The sequence below is a fragment of the Mirounga leonina genome, unplaced genomic scaffold (genome assembly GCF_011800145.1).
Source record: "Mirounga leonina isolate KUSES-001 unplaced genomic scaffold, KU_Mleo_1.0 Mir_171, whole genome shotgun sequence".
Lineage (NCBI taxonomy): Eukaryota > Metazoa > Chordata > Mammalia > Carnivora > Phocidae > Mirounga > Mirounga leonina.
In genome coordinates this window covers 13,145,692-13,163,065 of record NW_023270436.1, presented here as the reverse complement: position 1 = coordinate 13,163,065, position 17,374 = coordinate 13,145,692, and the positions used below count along the sequence as shown (strand labels likewise).

The following is a 17,374-nucleotide window of genomic DNA, read 5'->3' as shown; positions in this document are numbered from 1 at the left end:
CACTCCCAGCAGATTGTAGAGAAATGTCTGTTTAGCAGCTCTGAACAATATATTAGTTTTTACGAGGAGAGTCTTTAAGTTGAGTATGGGTTGACTGGGTTGGAGGCAATGTGTTTACAGATGACGGGATTTATGAGTGGAGCAAATGAGGATTTTTCTCCCTTGGGTATTAGAGAGCTTGCATTCCTGGATTCTGAAGGGTAGTTGAATCCTGGCCTGTATACTTACAAACAGCTTAAATCAATTTATGAAGGCTCAGTGTGGCTACTTTTTGAAAAATCCTCCAAATCACTAAAGAAATGCAAGCATTTAAAAGATATTTGTAAAGATTGTAAAAGCGGTTGGTTGGTTGGTTTTTAAATCTAGATGGCTCTCACTTTCAGGAATGAATGCCTTGGTTTTTTTCTATTTTTCTTTCTTTCTTTCTTTCTTTGAAAACAATGCCATTTTTCTTCAGTCACAGATGAAAGAGTGGCTTGCGTTGGTTAAGCATGACTTGACATGGGGATTAAATCAAACACGTGTCGGCAGACCAGAAGGCGATTTTAGGTAGATGAGAACGTGTAGCCTGCTCCCCGCCCAGGAGCCCGCGGTGCTTGTCCCCGGCGGCCCGCAGAGAGCCAGGCTGCTGTGCCGGCCTCCTGGCCCTCTGGTGCTTGGCGCGCTCCACACGTCACATCCTGGCTGTGCGTGTGCTGCGCGGGCAGTACTTGGATTGCTGCTTCGCGCTCGCCCCGGTAGAGAGGTGGGAGGCCTGCCGGCTTTCCACTCAGGTGAGTCTTTGACTTCCAGGCTACATTTGTGAAAGGAAGGACTTGCTGGTGAACGGCTGCTGTAACGTCAACGTCCCCGGCACCAAGCAGTACCGCTGTGACGGCTGCTTGCCCCACGGCTGCTGCGGCGCCTACGAGTACTGCGTGTCCTGCTGCCTGCAGCCCAGCAAGGTACGGACGGCGGCCGCCGGCTCCAGGCCCCTTCTTTGTGCCCTTACTGGATGCTGAGCATCGAGGTCTCTGGAAGGGAGGGCTGAGACGGGGACTGTGTAGATGGCAGAAACTGCTGCTGTGAAGCAGTGCCCACGAGGAAGGGGTTGTTCCCACTGACTGGGGTGGCTCGTTTGCAGGAGGGGCCCCTGGGTCCCCATCAGTGCTCTCACGGATTGGGTATCAGGCTCGTGCTCATTTGAGCTTGCTCTCTCCCTCTCTCCACCCCCCTCTTCCACATCAGCAGTCTCTTAGTTTAGGAGAAATATCCAAGGTTACCTTGTGCTGCTGAGTCTGGAATTTATTACAGGTACTAACTTTTGTTTCCATAGCAACTTCTCCTGGAGCGCTTCCTCAACCGGGCAGCCGTGGCGTTCCAGAACCTCTTCATGGCCGTCGAAGATCACTTTGAATTGTGTCTGGCCAAATGCAGGACCTCATCCCAGGTCAGAAAGCTGTGATGCTGCTAGCTGGGGGATGGGGGGGTGGGAGTCAGGGTCGAGAATAAACTCGAAAATAGGCAGTGGGAGCCTCTCGGTGGGGTAATAAGGGAGAAGGGATTTAAGTGACGCGGTGTCGAGCTTTGTTTGGTCGAATGATGGTATTTAGAATGTCAGCGTGAGATTTGTACATGCTAGGAAAGTAAGATATTTATATGAAATCAAGGTTTAATCAGCTTGCATCTCCCCTCTCTGATTGGCATGTCTGCACTTGAAGTGAACGCTTACAATTATTTCTGAGTCTGGGTGGAGTCCTGATTGTCCAGTTCCTGAGAGCAGTTCTCTCCCCCACGTCTCTGACTGAAATATGACTACAGCTTTCCAGCAACCACTTGTTTGGAGGAAGTAGTCATTTCTTCTGGGACAGAGTTGTGGTTTATTTTAGGATTCAAGGGGATGGGACAGGTGGGCATTTAAAAATACACGAATAAATCTGTGGGTGGTCAAGCTGTCCGTACTCGCTAGTGTGCTGTCTGTAAATGCTCTGTTCTTCGGGCGCTCGGCGCTGCCCCTGGCCCTGTAGGTGTCTGCATGTCTGTGCCTTTGCATCACTGCACCCTCGGCTCTCCGCTTCTGTGGTCGGGCGGTTGTCGGGGCTCTCGATGCAAGATCGCCAGCCGTGTGTGGTGTACGAGCGCGCTTCTGGCTTCTACTCGTGGTGTCTACAAGACTACACTGGCTTCGTCTGAGATAGCGGACTCGTTTGTCGTTCTTTGTGACTCTTGTACCCGTTGCCAGGTTTCTGTAGACTGCCTTTTGATTTTATGCCGCTTTGTGCGTCTCTGGTCTGCTCTTAGAGCATTCAGGATCACTGGGTAAATATTTCAGGGATTATAATGAGCATTTGAAAACAATGAAGAAATTCCTGATGGTCTTGTTTTCCTGGAAGAGCTTTCTACTTGAATGGGCTTTAAAGGAAATGTGGAGGAAGGCTGAACACATGACTCATTTTGATGCAGATTTTCTCTCATTCTGAGAAATTCTAGAAAAGGCGGAATATTTTCTTTCCTTAACTGATAAAACCCAGACACTATTTCCAATCTTGAGGGAGGATGCTAACCTTTTTGACTTGATCTTTTTATTATAAAGAGAGAGTTTCCGGGCGCCTGGGTGGCTCAGTCATTAAGCGTCTGCCTTCGGCTCAGGTCATGATCCCGGAGTCCCGGGATTGAGTCCCACATCGAGCTCCCTGCTCGGCAGGAAGCCTGCTTCTCCCTCTCCCGCTCCCCCTGCTTGTGTTCCTGCTCTCGCTCTCTCTCTCTGTCAAATAAATAAAATATTAAAAAAAAAAAAAAAAAAGAGAGTTTCCAGTTGCCAGTTTGTCTTGATTGCGGTATCCCAAAAAAAGATTTGCTGCGTGTCTATAAATTAGATTAATACTTATGATTTAGATGTTAATCATTGGTCTTGGGCTAATTAATGAACTCCAGACTAGCCAAAAACTCAAGTTGCCTGTATGAAAACAAATTGCTGAAAAATTAGCCGTCGGGGATGATTGTCCGTGTTAAATCCACTTTCCATTTATTTAGCCCAATGAGGCTTATGTGGTATTGTGGGATTTGGCTCGTGTACCAGACCTTGAGGTGCATAAAACTTCAGGAAAGCGCCTGGACGTGGCATCTCCTTCGTCTCTGCGGGGTTCAGTGCCAGGAACTGAATTTCCTTGGAGCACGGAAGTCAGGAGCAAAACACCCGCTGGATCTTAATCTAACTTAACATCATCTGGGAAAAAATAGTTGTCTTGAGTTGCTAGGTTGTTTTCAAAAACAAACAAAACTCACTGTTGACAGAGGAAGAAACGGGCATGTGGTGATGTTCTGTCCATTTTCATGCTTTTCATTGACATTCTGTGTTGAGCATGCACCTTTGTTTCACAGCAGTGCCTGGATCCTTTTGGTGGCATTTGGAGACGGCCTCGTGTAGGCTCCTGCAGGGAGTCCCTGCCCACAGTCCCGCTCTGGCCTCCACTGTCCCACAAGGGAGGTGTGTGAGACTCTGCTCTCTCTCACGGCGCTCTTATCTTCCCTTTTGCCAACAGAGCGTGCAGCACGAGAACACCTATAGGGACCCCATAGCCAAGTACTGCTATGGAGAGAGCCCTCCCGAGCTCTTCCCCGCATGATGGGCACAGAAGGCAGACCAGGCACCACCGGAGAGCTTGTGGCCTGAAGCCAGCCTCCAGCGTTCTCTAGTCCGCTTGGAAGAAGACAGGCATCGCGCGGGCGCCTCGGCTTTGACCACTTCTTGGGTTGTAGTCTGTGGCCTCACTCTCCGCTGGGCTTTACCCTGTGAAACTGTTCTGTAAAGCAGCTTGGAAACACCAGCGGGTCACGTTCAAGAACAAACTACAGGCGAGTTTGCGGAGGTGTTGGCGCTCTGGGGCACCTCTCCCGTGGCAGACTCATCGAACCCTTCCCTGTAAAGTTATTTATTGGATTTCTCTGGAGTAGTGGGAAAATGATAATGTTTTATATAGGAAGATGCCTTGCCTTGATAGTTGAATATATTCAAGGAAATTGTTGTTGTTCTTGTTTTCTTGTGTTCTTGAGTTTTAGGAGTTAAGTCATCCCTTCACCCGGATAAAACATTTGGCCTCTTTGAATGTGCGTGTTCTCTCAAGGTAGTTATTTGGGTTTTGTTTTAACAGCACCTTCAGGAGTGGGCCCTGGACACTGTATCCTGACATCTAAAATTGTCAACACCTCAGAGCTACTCTTCCCTGTACCGGCTTCCCTGCAGGGGCCATCAGGCGCCCTCAGCTTTTCTCGTAGTGGTATTTGAATATGCTTTCATACCTGCGTTTGAGCACTGTTTGAACCAGAAATTCCAACTCACTGTTCTGGAGGATTTTGTTCTCATTTCCCATGCCACTATTGACGTGATTGCAGTCTGCTCAGCCGTGGTACACTGGGAGCCTCAGGAATGTCGCCGGCAGCCTCCTCTCCTCTCCTGTCATGGAAAACTGGTGTTAAGGGGATTCCTAAGTGGAGATACATCTAGCAACCGGCTGTAAGCAGTCATCCTTCATCGCTTCCAGCTTCAGGACATGTAACAGGTTCAGACCTTCAGTTTCCTTATGATCTGCAAAGAAGAAGAAAACCCAAGTTTCTGTCAAGGTTCTGTGAGAATTACCCATGCCCTCAATGGGGCGAGTCCGTGAAGGCCTGGCGTGCTGGTTGCTGGTCCACGTGCTCGAGGTGCCCCCCACTGGGTTTCTAGTATGACACTGAATCTCGCAGGCTCAACGTCGAGAGTATTTGGTCCTCCCGTCAAGACATCCTGGCCCTCAAATAGTATGGCTCTCTGCTCTAGTATGGGAGACATGGGCGCACAGCTCTTTCCTGGAGCGAGCCCCTCACTAACCCCCGGGATTGGGCAGGGTCTTTTTCATTTTTTGGTTGTTGAAATTGTTGACCTTGGAGTGGGGCAGTAGTTTTACAATCCACTTTTGACATGTTTTTCAGTAGGGCTTTTTCTTTGGACCATGTTTGCCTTCCAGTATGTTTCTGCATTATGTAGCAATAATTCCCCTTACCTTTCTCCTATTACTTCTTCAACTTCTCTTCCCAAAGTGGTTTGTCCCCCTAAATAAGCTTTCTCCAAGGGCTAACTGACAATTGTTTTTAATGTCCCCCCCCCCCCCAAAATCTGTTTAGTTTGCATTGGACTTTTTGGATTCTATGTGCATTCACGGTGCTAAATCAAACTTTGTATGTGAAAGAAATGTGCATGTCTGGATGTTTTACCATCTCATTCTTTTTGGTAACTCAGGCTGGTGTATGTCTGTCTCACGTTCCGTGAGCTTGGAGCTCATTTGAACTTTTGAACAATGTAACAGATTTAATGTGAAAACGGCTTTATATCAAAGACTAACCCCTGCCTCTTTACTTCGTACTTGAATTATTGACGAGCACGTTCTGCACCGAATTTTCAGTGCTTTCACAAACAGCTCACTCGTATTACCACCTTGTAGATGAGGAAGTAGTGAGAGGTAAAGCGACTTCCCAGAGTCCCCACTCAGATATAACAACAGAACCAAAGCAAGAACTTCATCTCTGGCTTCAGGTCCACTGTCCTTTCCACCGCCTCTCACCAGCCCCACTGCTGACTCATCCGTAATCGTCCCCCCAAGAGCATATAGGTTTCAGTTGTCCAGGCCAAAAGAGAGGAGAGGTGGCATCAGTAGCCAATTTGGGTTGATAATTCAAAGGTCATTTTCATTTGGTCCTGGAATATGTTTGTGTTTGTGGGTTTTTTTGTTTCTGTTTTTGTTTATTTACTTAAGTCAATTTAGAGGCGTGTTCACGTTTTGGAAAGTCACAGTGCTGCAGACTACATAATAAAACCACTGACGGACCTGGACCATTGCTCGACCTCCCCAGCCTTCCAACCCAGAACCCCTCCCTGCTCTGCACTCTCTTGAGTTGTTTCTGTTTTCCTCAACTGAGCGTTTCTAGAATTAGGGACCTCGTCTTGGTTTTGCGTGCCCAGAGTTTAGCAAAGTGTGTGATACATACTGGGATTTTAGGGAAAGATCAAAGAAGGGGCGAAAAAAAAGGTTAACAAATACTGAGTGTTTGGGGCTAAAGGTAAGAGGGTAATTCAAAGCATTTCCACCAATTCTCAATCTTAATTTCCTTGCTCGTTGCTGGAGTGATAAAGATCAGGAAAGAAACAGTAGAGTATGCAAGAGGTACTGAGGTGGGCAGGTACACAGGAGGGGGGACCTGCCTCTATTTGGCCTGAGACTTGGGGTGGCCCTAGGCCTGGTGATGTGGGGCTGGCATGGAGAGGCAAGCTTGGCAGCGCTTGGAAAGTGGGGGATAGGATTTTAGAGCAGGGGTTTTAGCTGTCAGCATGCTCCTGAAAGCTGACTCGGGGCCTCTGGGAAGTGTTTCAGTTGGTGTGGCTACAAAGGAGCTATGGGGATGGGTAGCACAGTCTGCAAGATTCCAAGCAAAACTTTTCCCATCATTGAGATTTGCAGATAAATTGTAAATATGCAGAGATGTTGCTTATTTGGTCTTGGTTATTCCCTCAAAGGCAGCAGAGAATTCTGCTTCGTAGTGAGTAACTACTTTCGAACAGCGTCGCTTTGGGCAGTCTTCTCTTCTGCGTCCCAGGCCCTTCATCTGTAATGTGGGATCCCATGGCTTGTGAGGCGTCCACAGGAGTGAAGCCCCGTCCCAGTGGGGGGAACAGTGTCAGGTAGTGACAACATGGGGGTCAGTGCGCCCCTTACTTGGAAGGATGGCAAATACAGAACCCTCAGTATTATTTTTATGACTGTTTTTTAAAGAACTCATGCTAAAGATGAAAAATTTCAGATAATTCAGGAATATGTAAAGGTGAAAGTAATAATAACCTAAAATCCCACAACCCAGAGATCAGCCCCCATATTTTTTCTCTTTCCTCATGACTTTCCAGGAAGAAAGGAGAGCACTTTTTCCTCTTGAAAACAATGCTGTAATGGACATCCTTCTATGTTACATATAGGCCTGTAATAATTTTAATGACCATATGGTATCAATTTCATGGATTACAATAATGTTATTAATCCCCTGCTGAGGACACTTGGCTTATTACCATTTTTTTTTTTTGCTACTACAAACAGTGCATTCATGATACGCTTTGACATGCATGGTTGTATATTTACCTAATAACTGTTTTCACCAATTTTTTGCTCTAACCTAAAGAGTGTGGGAGTGTCTTTTTTGCCCTGCCCCTGAGAACCCGCACGCCATCATTTGTCAGCTCTGCTGATGGATCTCAATGTTTTAATTTGTATTTATTTAATTGCTGCTGAGGTGAACTCTTCCATGTTCTGATTGGCCATTATCGTCCAAATATCCCTGACCTTGGCCAACCTAGCTCCCTTTTTCTTAGCATTTTTAAATGAAGGAAGCCCTGTGTTACTCCAAAGCAAGTAGCAACTTTTCCAGTTGACCTAGAGCATCAGAAGGGGGCAGTTTTGTCCCCAGAGGACCTTCAGCAATGTCTGGAGACGTTTTTGTCAACACTGGGGAGGGTGGTGCATCTAGTGGGCTGAGGCCAGGGATGCTGCTAAACATTCTTCGGTGCACAGGGTGGCCCCCACGACAGGATGACCTGGCTCCAGATGTCAGCAGGGCTTAGGTGGAGGCCCGAGCCTCGGGTCACATTTCCCCCCTTTGGTTGAACAGAAGAGCTACCAGGAGCTGCGAGCTGACTTTATTATTTCCCTGCCCTTGCTTTCAGCTGCGCCGGAGTGCTGCTGATTCAATTACCCTGGAATCCCCGGGGACTAGCTACTTCCTCGCAGGTCTCTCCCAGCTCAGTGCTGCCTCCAGGAATGGCATTATTACTGTGCCACGCTGTCCTTAGCACACTAACGTGATCCCAGAGCAGACGCCCTCCTGGCTGTGGAATGACCTGGAAGCTTACCCGCAGCCCCCTCCCCACCATGACAGATTTGCTCTCCTGGTCCACCCCCTGCCCCCAACAGCTCTTCGCATGGAGTGACTCCGGGGGAGACGGAGGTGGGAAATGCTATCAAAAGGTGCCACACAACTATATAGTAATAATTTTTATTTTTTTAAAGATTTTATTCATCTGACAGGGCACAAGCAGGGGGAGTGGCAGGCAGAGGGAGAGGGAGAAGCAGGCTTCCCGCCGAGCAGGGAGCCCGATGTGGGGCTCGATCCCAGGACCCTGGGACCATGACCTGAACCGAAGGCTGATGCTTAACGACTGAGCCACCCAGGCGTCCCTATAATAATAATTTTTAAAAAAAGGAGAGAAGCCAGTGGATTATGAGAGTTCGTTCCTACACGAGTGCTTTCCTGACTGCGGCTTGTCTCCCTGCACTGCCTTCCAGGCCCTTCTGTGTGGATTTGTCTTGCATAGGGTGTTACCAGGCTGTGGTTCAGTGTTGGGTGCCGCTCCCTGTTCTTGCTCAGTCGCGCGTCGGCTGCCGAGTTCCTCGTGCAGTCTGCTTCCACAGACATGAAGAGGAACCGGGCGCGGGCCGTGTCCCGGGAGGGGGACAGCGCCTTGTCCCAGTGGGACCTCGTCACTTACCTCGTATGTATGACTCGATTTGCGTCTGATGGTAGAGCTGAACTGCTGGGCATTCTAAAAACGAGAGGACAGCCTTTAATGTTATAATAAACAAAACAACTGGCTGGTTACAGCCAAGAGACAAAGCAGGGAATTAAATATTTGAACAGGGGTCCAGTTTTCTTGTTTTTCAGAACTGCATTGCTGTGGACTCAGAGGGACCAGAATGTACAACTGCTAGAAATGCATGGTTTATAAGTGGGCACTTTCAAAGTTGTTGGTAGGGTAAATAGTCCCTTGGTCTTTGGACTTACTTTATTTATTTTTATTTAAATTCAATTAGCCAGGGGCGCCTGGGTGGCTCAGATGGTTAGGCATCTGCCTTCGGCTCGGGTCATGGTCCCAGGGTCCTGGGATTGAGCCCCACATCGGGCTTCTGGCTCAGCGGGGAGCCTGCTTCTCCCTCTCCCTCTGCCTCTACCCCTGCTCATGCTCTCTCTCTCTCTCTCTATTTCTGTGTCTCAAATGAATAAGTAAAAAATTAAAAAAAAATTCCATTAGCCAATATATAGTTGGCTAACCATTAGTTTCGTGTTCAGTAATTCATCAGTTGTGTATAACACCCAGTGCTCATCACGTCACGTGCCCTCTTTGCTCATCACCCAGTCACCCCCTCCCCCCACCCACGTCCGGACTTCTTTAATTCCTTCACTTTTTTTTTTTTTTTAAGATTTTATTTATTTGACAGAGAGACACAGTGAGAGCAGGAATACAAGCAGGGGGAGTGGGAGAGGGAGAAGCAGGCTTCCCGCGGAGTAGGGAGCCCGATGCGGGGCTCGATCCCAGGACCCTGGGACCATGACCTGAGCCGAAGGCAGACGTTTAACGACCGAGCCACCCAGGCGCCCCTAATTCCTTCACTTTTTATGCAAGGTAGAGTAGGCCAGCTCTGGCCAGCTTGCATCCAGGTTGTCACAGAGTCAGAAGTGGTGTTAGCTAAATGAGAAAAGGTAGTGTTGACTCTCAGTGAAATGCTAGATTTCAGGCTACGTTGGCCACACCTCCCTACGGTATGTGTGTGTGTGTGAGAGCAGAACAACAGCAGTATGAGGTAGGTGAGGAGCCTCCTAATTAACAAGAGCACAGGCATGCGTGACCTTGAGTAAAGTCACCTCTTCTGGCTTTGGTCTCCTCTTTTGTCGAAGGAGGGTGCTTGCTAAGGTCTCTGGCAGATTTGGAAATTCTTTTTTTTTTTTTAAAGATTTTATTTATTTGAGACAGAATGAGAGAGAGAGAGCTCATGAGAGGGGGGAGGGTCAGAGGGAGAAGCAGGCTCCCCGCCGAGCAGGGAGCCCGATGTGGGACTCGATCCCGGGACTCCAGGATCATGACCTGAGCCGAAGGCAGTCGCTTAACCGACTGAGCCACCCAGGCGCCCCCAGATTTGGAAATTCTGATCTCTGTGACCAGCCAGAGATGCCGGCGCGTGTTAAAGCGAGACCAGACCTTGTGCCTCCGAGCAGCTCAGTCCTGGGCTCTGACCCTCGTAGGGTGAGCGGGCACCAGCCATCGGAAGCCTGTTTTCCTCAAACCAGGGCTTCCCCTTTCTCTCTCGAAGATTTCAACTGGGGCTAACCATTTTCTGCCTCTTCCTCTTCAGATTTTAAATAGACGCTATATTCTTCTCTTCGGGGACCAACTTATCATGGATGCTGCTCCACACCTGTGAAAGCAGCTGTTGTGTTTTCCATCATAAAAACAGCTGTCTTTTGGCAGGGACGCACAGGGCTGTGCTATGTAGTTGTACCTTAATACGGTACTAAATTATTCAGGTGTACTTAACCTGAGACACCCCGAGCATCCCGGAATTCCTGAGAAGGGCTTCTGCAGTCACTCCCCAGGAAAAGGTTTTCCTTTCATTTCTTTTGTGATTACAAGGCAGAAGCTTTAAAATATAGGAAACTGCGTTTTAAAGATTTTATTTATTTATTTGGGAGAGAGGATGAGAGACAGAGAGCATGAGAGGGAGGAGGGTCAGAGGGAGAAGCAGACTCCCCGCCGAGCAGGGAGCCCGATGCGGGACTCGATCCAGGGACTCCAGGATCATGACCTGAGCCGAAGGCAGTCGCTTAACCAACTGAGCCACCCAGGCGCCCCGGAAACTGCGTTTTAAAATGTAGGAAATTACAAAGAAATTGTGCCAAATCAAACTCCTAGGCCCCAAAGAAAACCATATCAGTTTTGATGTGAATTTTGCCTATTATTTTGTACATGAACGTGTATTTTATGTTAGTATGCAAATCAAGTAGAATCCTATAGATATTATTTTAAAATAAACAATCCCTGTTAGATTGATTTAACCCAATTACAGCTAATTAACTTGTAGAGCAGGAAAGTGCACAATTTGCTTGTATTACCCGGCCTCTCAAAGCCAGGTTAGAGGCGAAACCCCTTTCATAGTGGCAGATGAGTGGGGCTCTGCATTTCTGCATTCCCTTTCCCTGTCCGATTTCCCCATGGTGGGGAAAGCAGTCTTTCTGTTCTTCACAAATAAATTCTAGGTAGTCCACCTTGGCCAGACTCAGCCTGCATGAAGCATGCTGGGGACAAAGCCTGTCATGGCCGACTTCTTTCCTTTTTTGTTGTTAAGCCCCAACGCGGGGCTCAAACTCATGACCCTGATATCAAGACCTGAGCTGAGATCAAGAGTTGGACACTTACCCGACTGAGCCCCCAAGTACCCCGGACTGCCACCTTCTGGAGAGCTGAGAGAAAGATGGAAGAAAGCCCGCTCCAGGTCTCCTAAGCATGCCATTCATACAGAAATGAAGGGGAAAGTATATTAAAAGTTGGGGAAGGACGCCTGGATCGTCTTGCTGGACGTCTGGTGTGGAGGAAGGATGATCTGAGCTCAGGGCAGCCCACGTGTCCACCGAAGCCGACTCTGACAAGTGTCCAGCAGCGTGATGGTTTCTGAGGGCGTGAGGGACCTCCGTTTTTAAAGATATTCCCATGTGCTCCGTGGGGCCCGCTGGTGGGCACTGTTTGGAGCTGGGATCTGCTGTGTTCTCTCTTCAGAGGCTCAGAAGCCTGGGGTCCCCCTCACGTGCTGAACTCCTGGGAGGTCTTTCACCTGGGCAGCATTTCATGGCATTCCTCTAGAAGCTCAGTCCCTGACATGCACACCCATCCTGTGCTTTGCCTGCAGCCTGCTCAGTGCCAACGTGGAAGCCCGAGATAAATAGTCTTGCAGCAGCTTAGCAGTCGGCTGGGCTCATTTATTTGACACAAATAAGCTCATTGACCTGATTTAGCACAGGGAGGAACTGTGGAGTTGAGTCAGAAGTGATCTCAAAGCCCTGTCTCTTGTCTGCAGCTTTCGCAGACCCCCAAGGACAGCTGCCTAGTTAAATGGATGCTCGATGCTCGTGGGCGCCATTTCAAGGGCAGAGGGGGGGAGAGGGTGGAGAGGTGGAAGGAAGAGGGGTGGAGGGGAGAGGAGAATGAGGTGGTGGTGGCACAGACATCAACAATTGCTCTCTGTGCCACTTGGTGGCACCAACTCCATAGGTTTTCTGTCTCTGCACACTCCTCGTCAAGCGACTGGGGTCTGTGCCCGCATGGACTCCCTCTCATAAAACAATGAAGCTCTTTCTGTCGATGGAGAACCATCTGCCGCCGAGGACACGCTGGGGCTCCTTCCGGGGTCCTGTCCATTTCATGCACAGGGCCCCGGGCAAGCAGCCTTTGGTCTGCCACTGGTGCCCGTGCTACCCCATCCATGGAGGGGAGAAGGAGGTGGGTCTCTTAATCCTTCTTACGCAGCCGCGGCCAGCACTTGGGAAGTGCTCAGAGTGTGCCGTTCTGCACCCCCATCTTCTGAGGCAGGTATTCTTTCTTGTCTCCATTTTATAGAGGAAGTCTCTGAGGCACAGTTAAGTTTTGCTCAAAGCTACACCGTGAGATGCTGGAGCCACATGCCAACTTCAGATCTCTGGAAGGCGCGTGCAGGCCCAGTGGGCAGCACGTGACCTTGGCACACTGTGATAACAGCCCCTCTTCTAGTCATTTCTGCTGCTAAAGGCCTCTTACTTAATCCTAACAACCACTCCTGTGCAGTAGGTAGGTAGGCCTGTTTACTCCCATTTTAAGGAAATGACCCCAAAGATTAAATACTGTGCATAGAGGCATGCTGTCCTGGTTGTTTAAACCAAGATAGTGATTGAACCCAGATCTTTCTTGCTCTTGACTTGATGTAGACTTTTAGCCCCTGTGATAAACTAAATGCTGCACTGGGTCTGAGCACTCAAGTGGGGGGCAGGTGCTGGGGGAGGACTGCTTTGCATTTGCTCTGAAATGTGCACTTTGGCCTCAGGATTGGATCATCCTTGATTTAAGCAAGAAATGTTTAACCTTTTATCTGCTGGTCCTTGCAAGGAAGGGTTTTTGAAGACCGTATTGGAAGGACAACGTACCCTTTCAGCACTAGTGAGAGGGCTGGGTCTTAATATCCACTGAGCAGAGCCCTTGTATTAGGCTGAATTGTGTCCCCCCCCCACCCATAATTCATATGCGGAAGTCCCTCAGAGGATAACATATTTGGAGAGAAAGCCTTCAAAGAGGTGATTAAGTGAAAATGAGGCCATTAAGGTGGGTTCTAATCTAATAGGACTGGTGTCCTTATAAAAAGAGAAAGAGACCAGTGGTGCAAGAAGGTGGCCATCTGCCAGCCAAGGAGAGAGAGGCCATAGGAGAAACCAAGCCCCACCCACACCTTGCTCCCGGACTTCTGGCCTCCAGAGCCGTGAGAGAATACATTTCTGTTGTTTGAGGCCCCCCCTCCCCCCACTGCCCCGGTCTGTGGTGCTTTGTTTCAGCGGCCCGAGCTGCTGGATCTAGCCCTTGAAGGAAGTGAGTGCTCTGTTAACAGGCAGAACCAAAGGGCAGCTCGGGGCAGGGGAAGACCCAGCTGCACTCTGGAGTTCTGGCTCTGCGTGTCTCCTCCCTTCTGGGCCTAGATAGCCCTCTGGGAGAAGGGGGTACACGGCATCATGCACAAGGCTCCTTCCAGCCCTGGTGTTGTGCGATGCTAGTTGGTGGTCTCCAGGACCCGCAGAGTGTTGGCTGAAACCAGCAGTGTTGAATCAGAGGGAGATTTTTGCCCCTTAGGGGACATTGCCAATGTCTGGAGACCTTTCTGATACTCACAGGTGTGTATATGGAGGCGCTCCTGGCATGCAGTAGAGAGGCCAGGGAGGCTGGTGCACAGCACAGCCCCCTCCACAAAGACTTAGCCGGCCCCCAGTGTCACTAGTGCCGCGTGGAGAAAGCCTGGGTCAAACTTGTCACCCCTTGAATGGTGCTGACACCGGATTGCCAGTCCCAGCCATCCATCCTGCTGGGTGCTGGGGAGACCACAGAACTGCAAGATGGCCTTCTGACATGTAAAATTGAGTGGGTCCTGAGCCTCTGGTTTGCTGACTGGAGTACCTGAGCATGCTTAGGGATTGATTGACTCTTAGGATAAAGTGTCACTTTGGGTTTTTAAAGAAAATCTTTGGTGCTTGAACCACAGAGGCACCATTTATTTTATTCTTACTTCATTCTTCACTCACAGATCTACACTTGTATAGCTTGTTTATTTTCTAAAAGGATTTGAGAAAACACGTGTTTATATACAATACTAGTAAATAAAATAGAAAGAGGACATGCAGTTGAACAACACAGTTGATGCAGTTGAGTTTCCTGGCAGCAAGGGCAAAAAGAGAAATAATCCCTCATGTTAATTCAAAGCATTAATGACATAAAGGCAAAGCATTTCCTCAATGCATATTCTAAAATGAGATTTTTGTAGGGCTTTGTTAGACAGAGGATCCTGACTGATACTTAGATATATTGTGTAGGAAGCATACTGAAACCAGGCGTTTTTGGATGCTGGGTAGAATGATGAATTAGAAATGGTCTCTGCTTTCAGATAATATAGTCTATTGTGAGAGACAGGCAGTTAGGTCACTATCTGCCACTCGGGATCATAAATGGGAGGATAGAGGAAGTGCTGCTCTGTGGGGAAGGTGGGCAGGGCGGCCTTACAGAGTAAAATGCCGTGTTTATAAATACGTACATTTTTTTTCTAATTTTGGTAATTTTTTCTTTTTAGAGAGAGCATGAGCGGGGGGGGTGGTGGTGGTGGAGGGGATGGGTTGGGGGAGAGGGGTAGAGAGAGAATCTTGAGGCACCAGACCCAGCAATGGAGCCCGACCGGGGGCTCGATCTCACAACCCTGAAATCATGACCTGAGCCAAAAACAAGAGTCAGACAGTTAACCATCTGAGTCACCCAGGTGCCTCAAATTTATGTGATTTTTTCTGATTATAAAGTAATACACTGCATTATAGAAAATTAGGGCAGTATAAAAGAGAATAAAAGCTTTCATAGTTCTTCCATCTATAGATAACCGCTATTCTTTGGTGTGTATCTATTTTCATACACACACACTTAATATATTTAACAAAAAAGCAAAATGGGATGCTATTATATTTTACTATTTTGTAGCCAAATGAATGGCACATGAATGGGGCTTTGAAGTATGAGTTGGAGATGACCAAGTAGAGAAAGTGGTGTGCGTGCCAGGCTGACTGTGGAGTTAGGCAGCCAGGCTCCAGGGGGATGGGTGAAACACCACATTTCATTTCACAACTCCAGGGGGCGTCATTCCCATGGTAACAAAGAATGTTGCCCCCCCCGCACTCACCCCCGCCCCTGGGTTGTCAACCCAGCAGCCTTGGGTTTGTTTTTTTTTCACTTATCAGTGTAATGGGAGTGGTTTTCTTTGTTAATCTGATACTTCATTGTTTTTTTGTAACAATTTCATCAGGATATAATTTACTTACCATACAAATCACCCCTTTAAAGTGTACAATTCAATGATTTTAGTATATTCACAGAGTTATGCACCCATCACAATTAATTTTAGACATTTTTGTCACCCCAGAAAGAAACCCTATACCCATTAGTAGTCACCCCCCATTCCTTATCCCCCCCAACCTCTGGCAACAATTCGTCTGCTTTCTGTCTCTATGGATTGACCCATTCTAGAGGTTCCACATAAATAGAATCATGCGTATGCGGTCTTTTGTAACTAGCTTCTTTTGCTCAGCATATTTTCAGAGTTTACCCAGGTTGTAGCATGTGTCAACTTCATTCAATAATTATCATTGCTAAATAATATTCCATTGTATAGAAAGACCACATTCGCCTGTCCATTCTTCAGTTGATGGATGTTTGGGTTGTCTCCACTCTTTGGCCCTTAGGTATAAGGCTGCTATGAGCATTCATGTGTAAGTTTCATGTGGACATCCATTTTCAGTTCCCTTGGCTGTATCCCTAGGACTGGAATTTCTGGGTCATTTGGGAACTCTGTGTTTCACCTTTTGAGGAACTCTACCAGATTGTTTTCCAAGGGAGTTGTACCATGTTGCATTCCCACCAGCAGTGTGCTAGGATTTGATTTCTCCCACATCCTCTCCAGCACTTCGTATTGTTCATCTTATTGTTTATAGCCATCCAGTGGTTATAAAATGGTATCCCACTGTGGTTTTGACTTGCACATCCCTGATGGCTAATGATTATCATCTTTGGAGTGATGTCTGTCCTCATCCTCCCATCTTTAAATTGGGTTGTCTTTTTATTGTTGAGTTGACAGAGTTCTTTATATAGTTTTGATGTTAAGTCCCTTATCAGATATATGATTTGCAAATATTTTTCCTGTTCCGTGGCTTGTCATTTCACTTTCTTGATGGTGTTCTTTGAAGCATAAAAGTTTAATTTAACTTTTGTTGCTTGTGCTTTAGGTGTCATATCTAATACCACTTGATTTTTAATGCATGATCATACTCCTTGGAATGGGTGTAACATAATGGGATGATTATTTGATTCTCACTTGCATAAAGTCATGTGTTTTAAATGCCCCCTCCCCCCCCCCACTGATGTCTGTACTCTGGATGGCTGCAGTTAGACCACAGACCACATTTTGTCCCATCCTGTAGCCTTTATAAACACTTCATTGTTCCATATGCTGTTTTTCTCCCCCACGAATGTGTCTGGCTGCACTCAGACCTCTGCAGAGTCATTGGCAAGGAGCACAAGTCTCCAAGGAGCGCAGCCTCAGGTGTCCCTTGTCCTCAGGTCATCGCTAAAGGTTGCACTAAGGCACCCTTGCAGGACCACGTCGCCATCTGCTGGTAGAAATGGGCAAGTGCGATGCCGGAACCGGGAAGATGGCTCAACTGCAGATGGTCAAGGACCTCAGGCTAATTCTTTTCATGCGGGCCTACCTACTCCTGTTGCTTTGAAGGTCTTCCCGCCTTGGGAGGTAGTGTTTAAATATTAAACCCCTTCCTAAAACGGAATCTGTTTTTCCGTTCTTGTTCCATGGGCGTCGCCTGGTGCGTGGAAAACGTCAGGTAGGAAGCAATACTGTTCCTCAGGTGAGGAGAGGGAGATGAATAGGAACCATTTTTGTACCATACGGGTAATGTTATCTTTGTGTTTGTTGAGTCTCCGACGCTCCAGAATCCTCTCAGGGGTGTCGTGATACCTGCTTCTGCCGGCTCTCCCAGGTCTGTTGCCCCCACTTTGCAGAGTAGAACAGTGAGGCCCTGTAAAGATAAAGAACTGACCTTTGTTTTCTAGAACAGCATGGGTGACAACCTCATTTTTTAAAATGAATGATAAAGGGGTGCCTGGGTGGCTCAGTCGGTTGAGTGTCCGACTTGATTTTGGCTCAGGTCATGATCTCAGGGCCGTGAGATCGAGCCCCACATCAGGCTCCACGCTGAGCATGGAGCCTGCTTA

General features: G+C 47.9%; 1 protein-coding gene across 13 annotated transcripts in view; it reads left to right on the top strand.

Moving 5' to 3' along the window:
* SPRING1 (SREBF pathway regulator in golgi 1) overlaps positions 1 to 17,374 on the top strand; it is a 189,014-nt gene that overhangs the window by 14,112 nt on the left and 157,528 nt on the right. For 6 of the 13 annotated variants that reach the window (XM_035017076.1, XM_035017073.1, XM_035017077.1 and 3 more), the window contains 3 exons: positions 793 to 944; positions 1,316 to 1,429; positions 2,007 to 2,428. In XM_035017076.1, coding sequence (XP_034872967.1) covers positions 793 to 944; positions 1,316 to 1,429; positions 2,007 to 2,177 — 437 coding nt within the window. In that variant the 3' untranslated portion in view covers positions 2,178 to 2,428. Of the gene's footprint in view, positions 1 to 792; positions 945 to 1,315; positions 1,430 to 2,006; positions 2,429 to 3,521; positions 5,371 to 17,374 lie in introns of those variants that run through there. The other 7 variants (XM_035017082.1, XM_035017081.1, XM_035017079.1 and 4 more) reach the window with 2 other exon arrangements.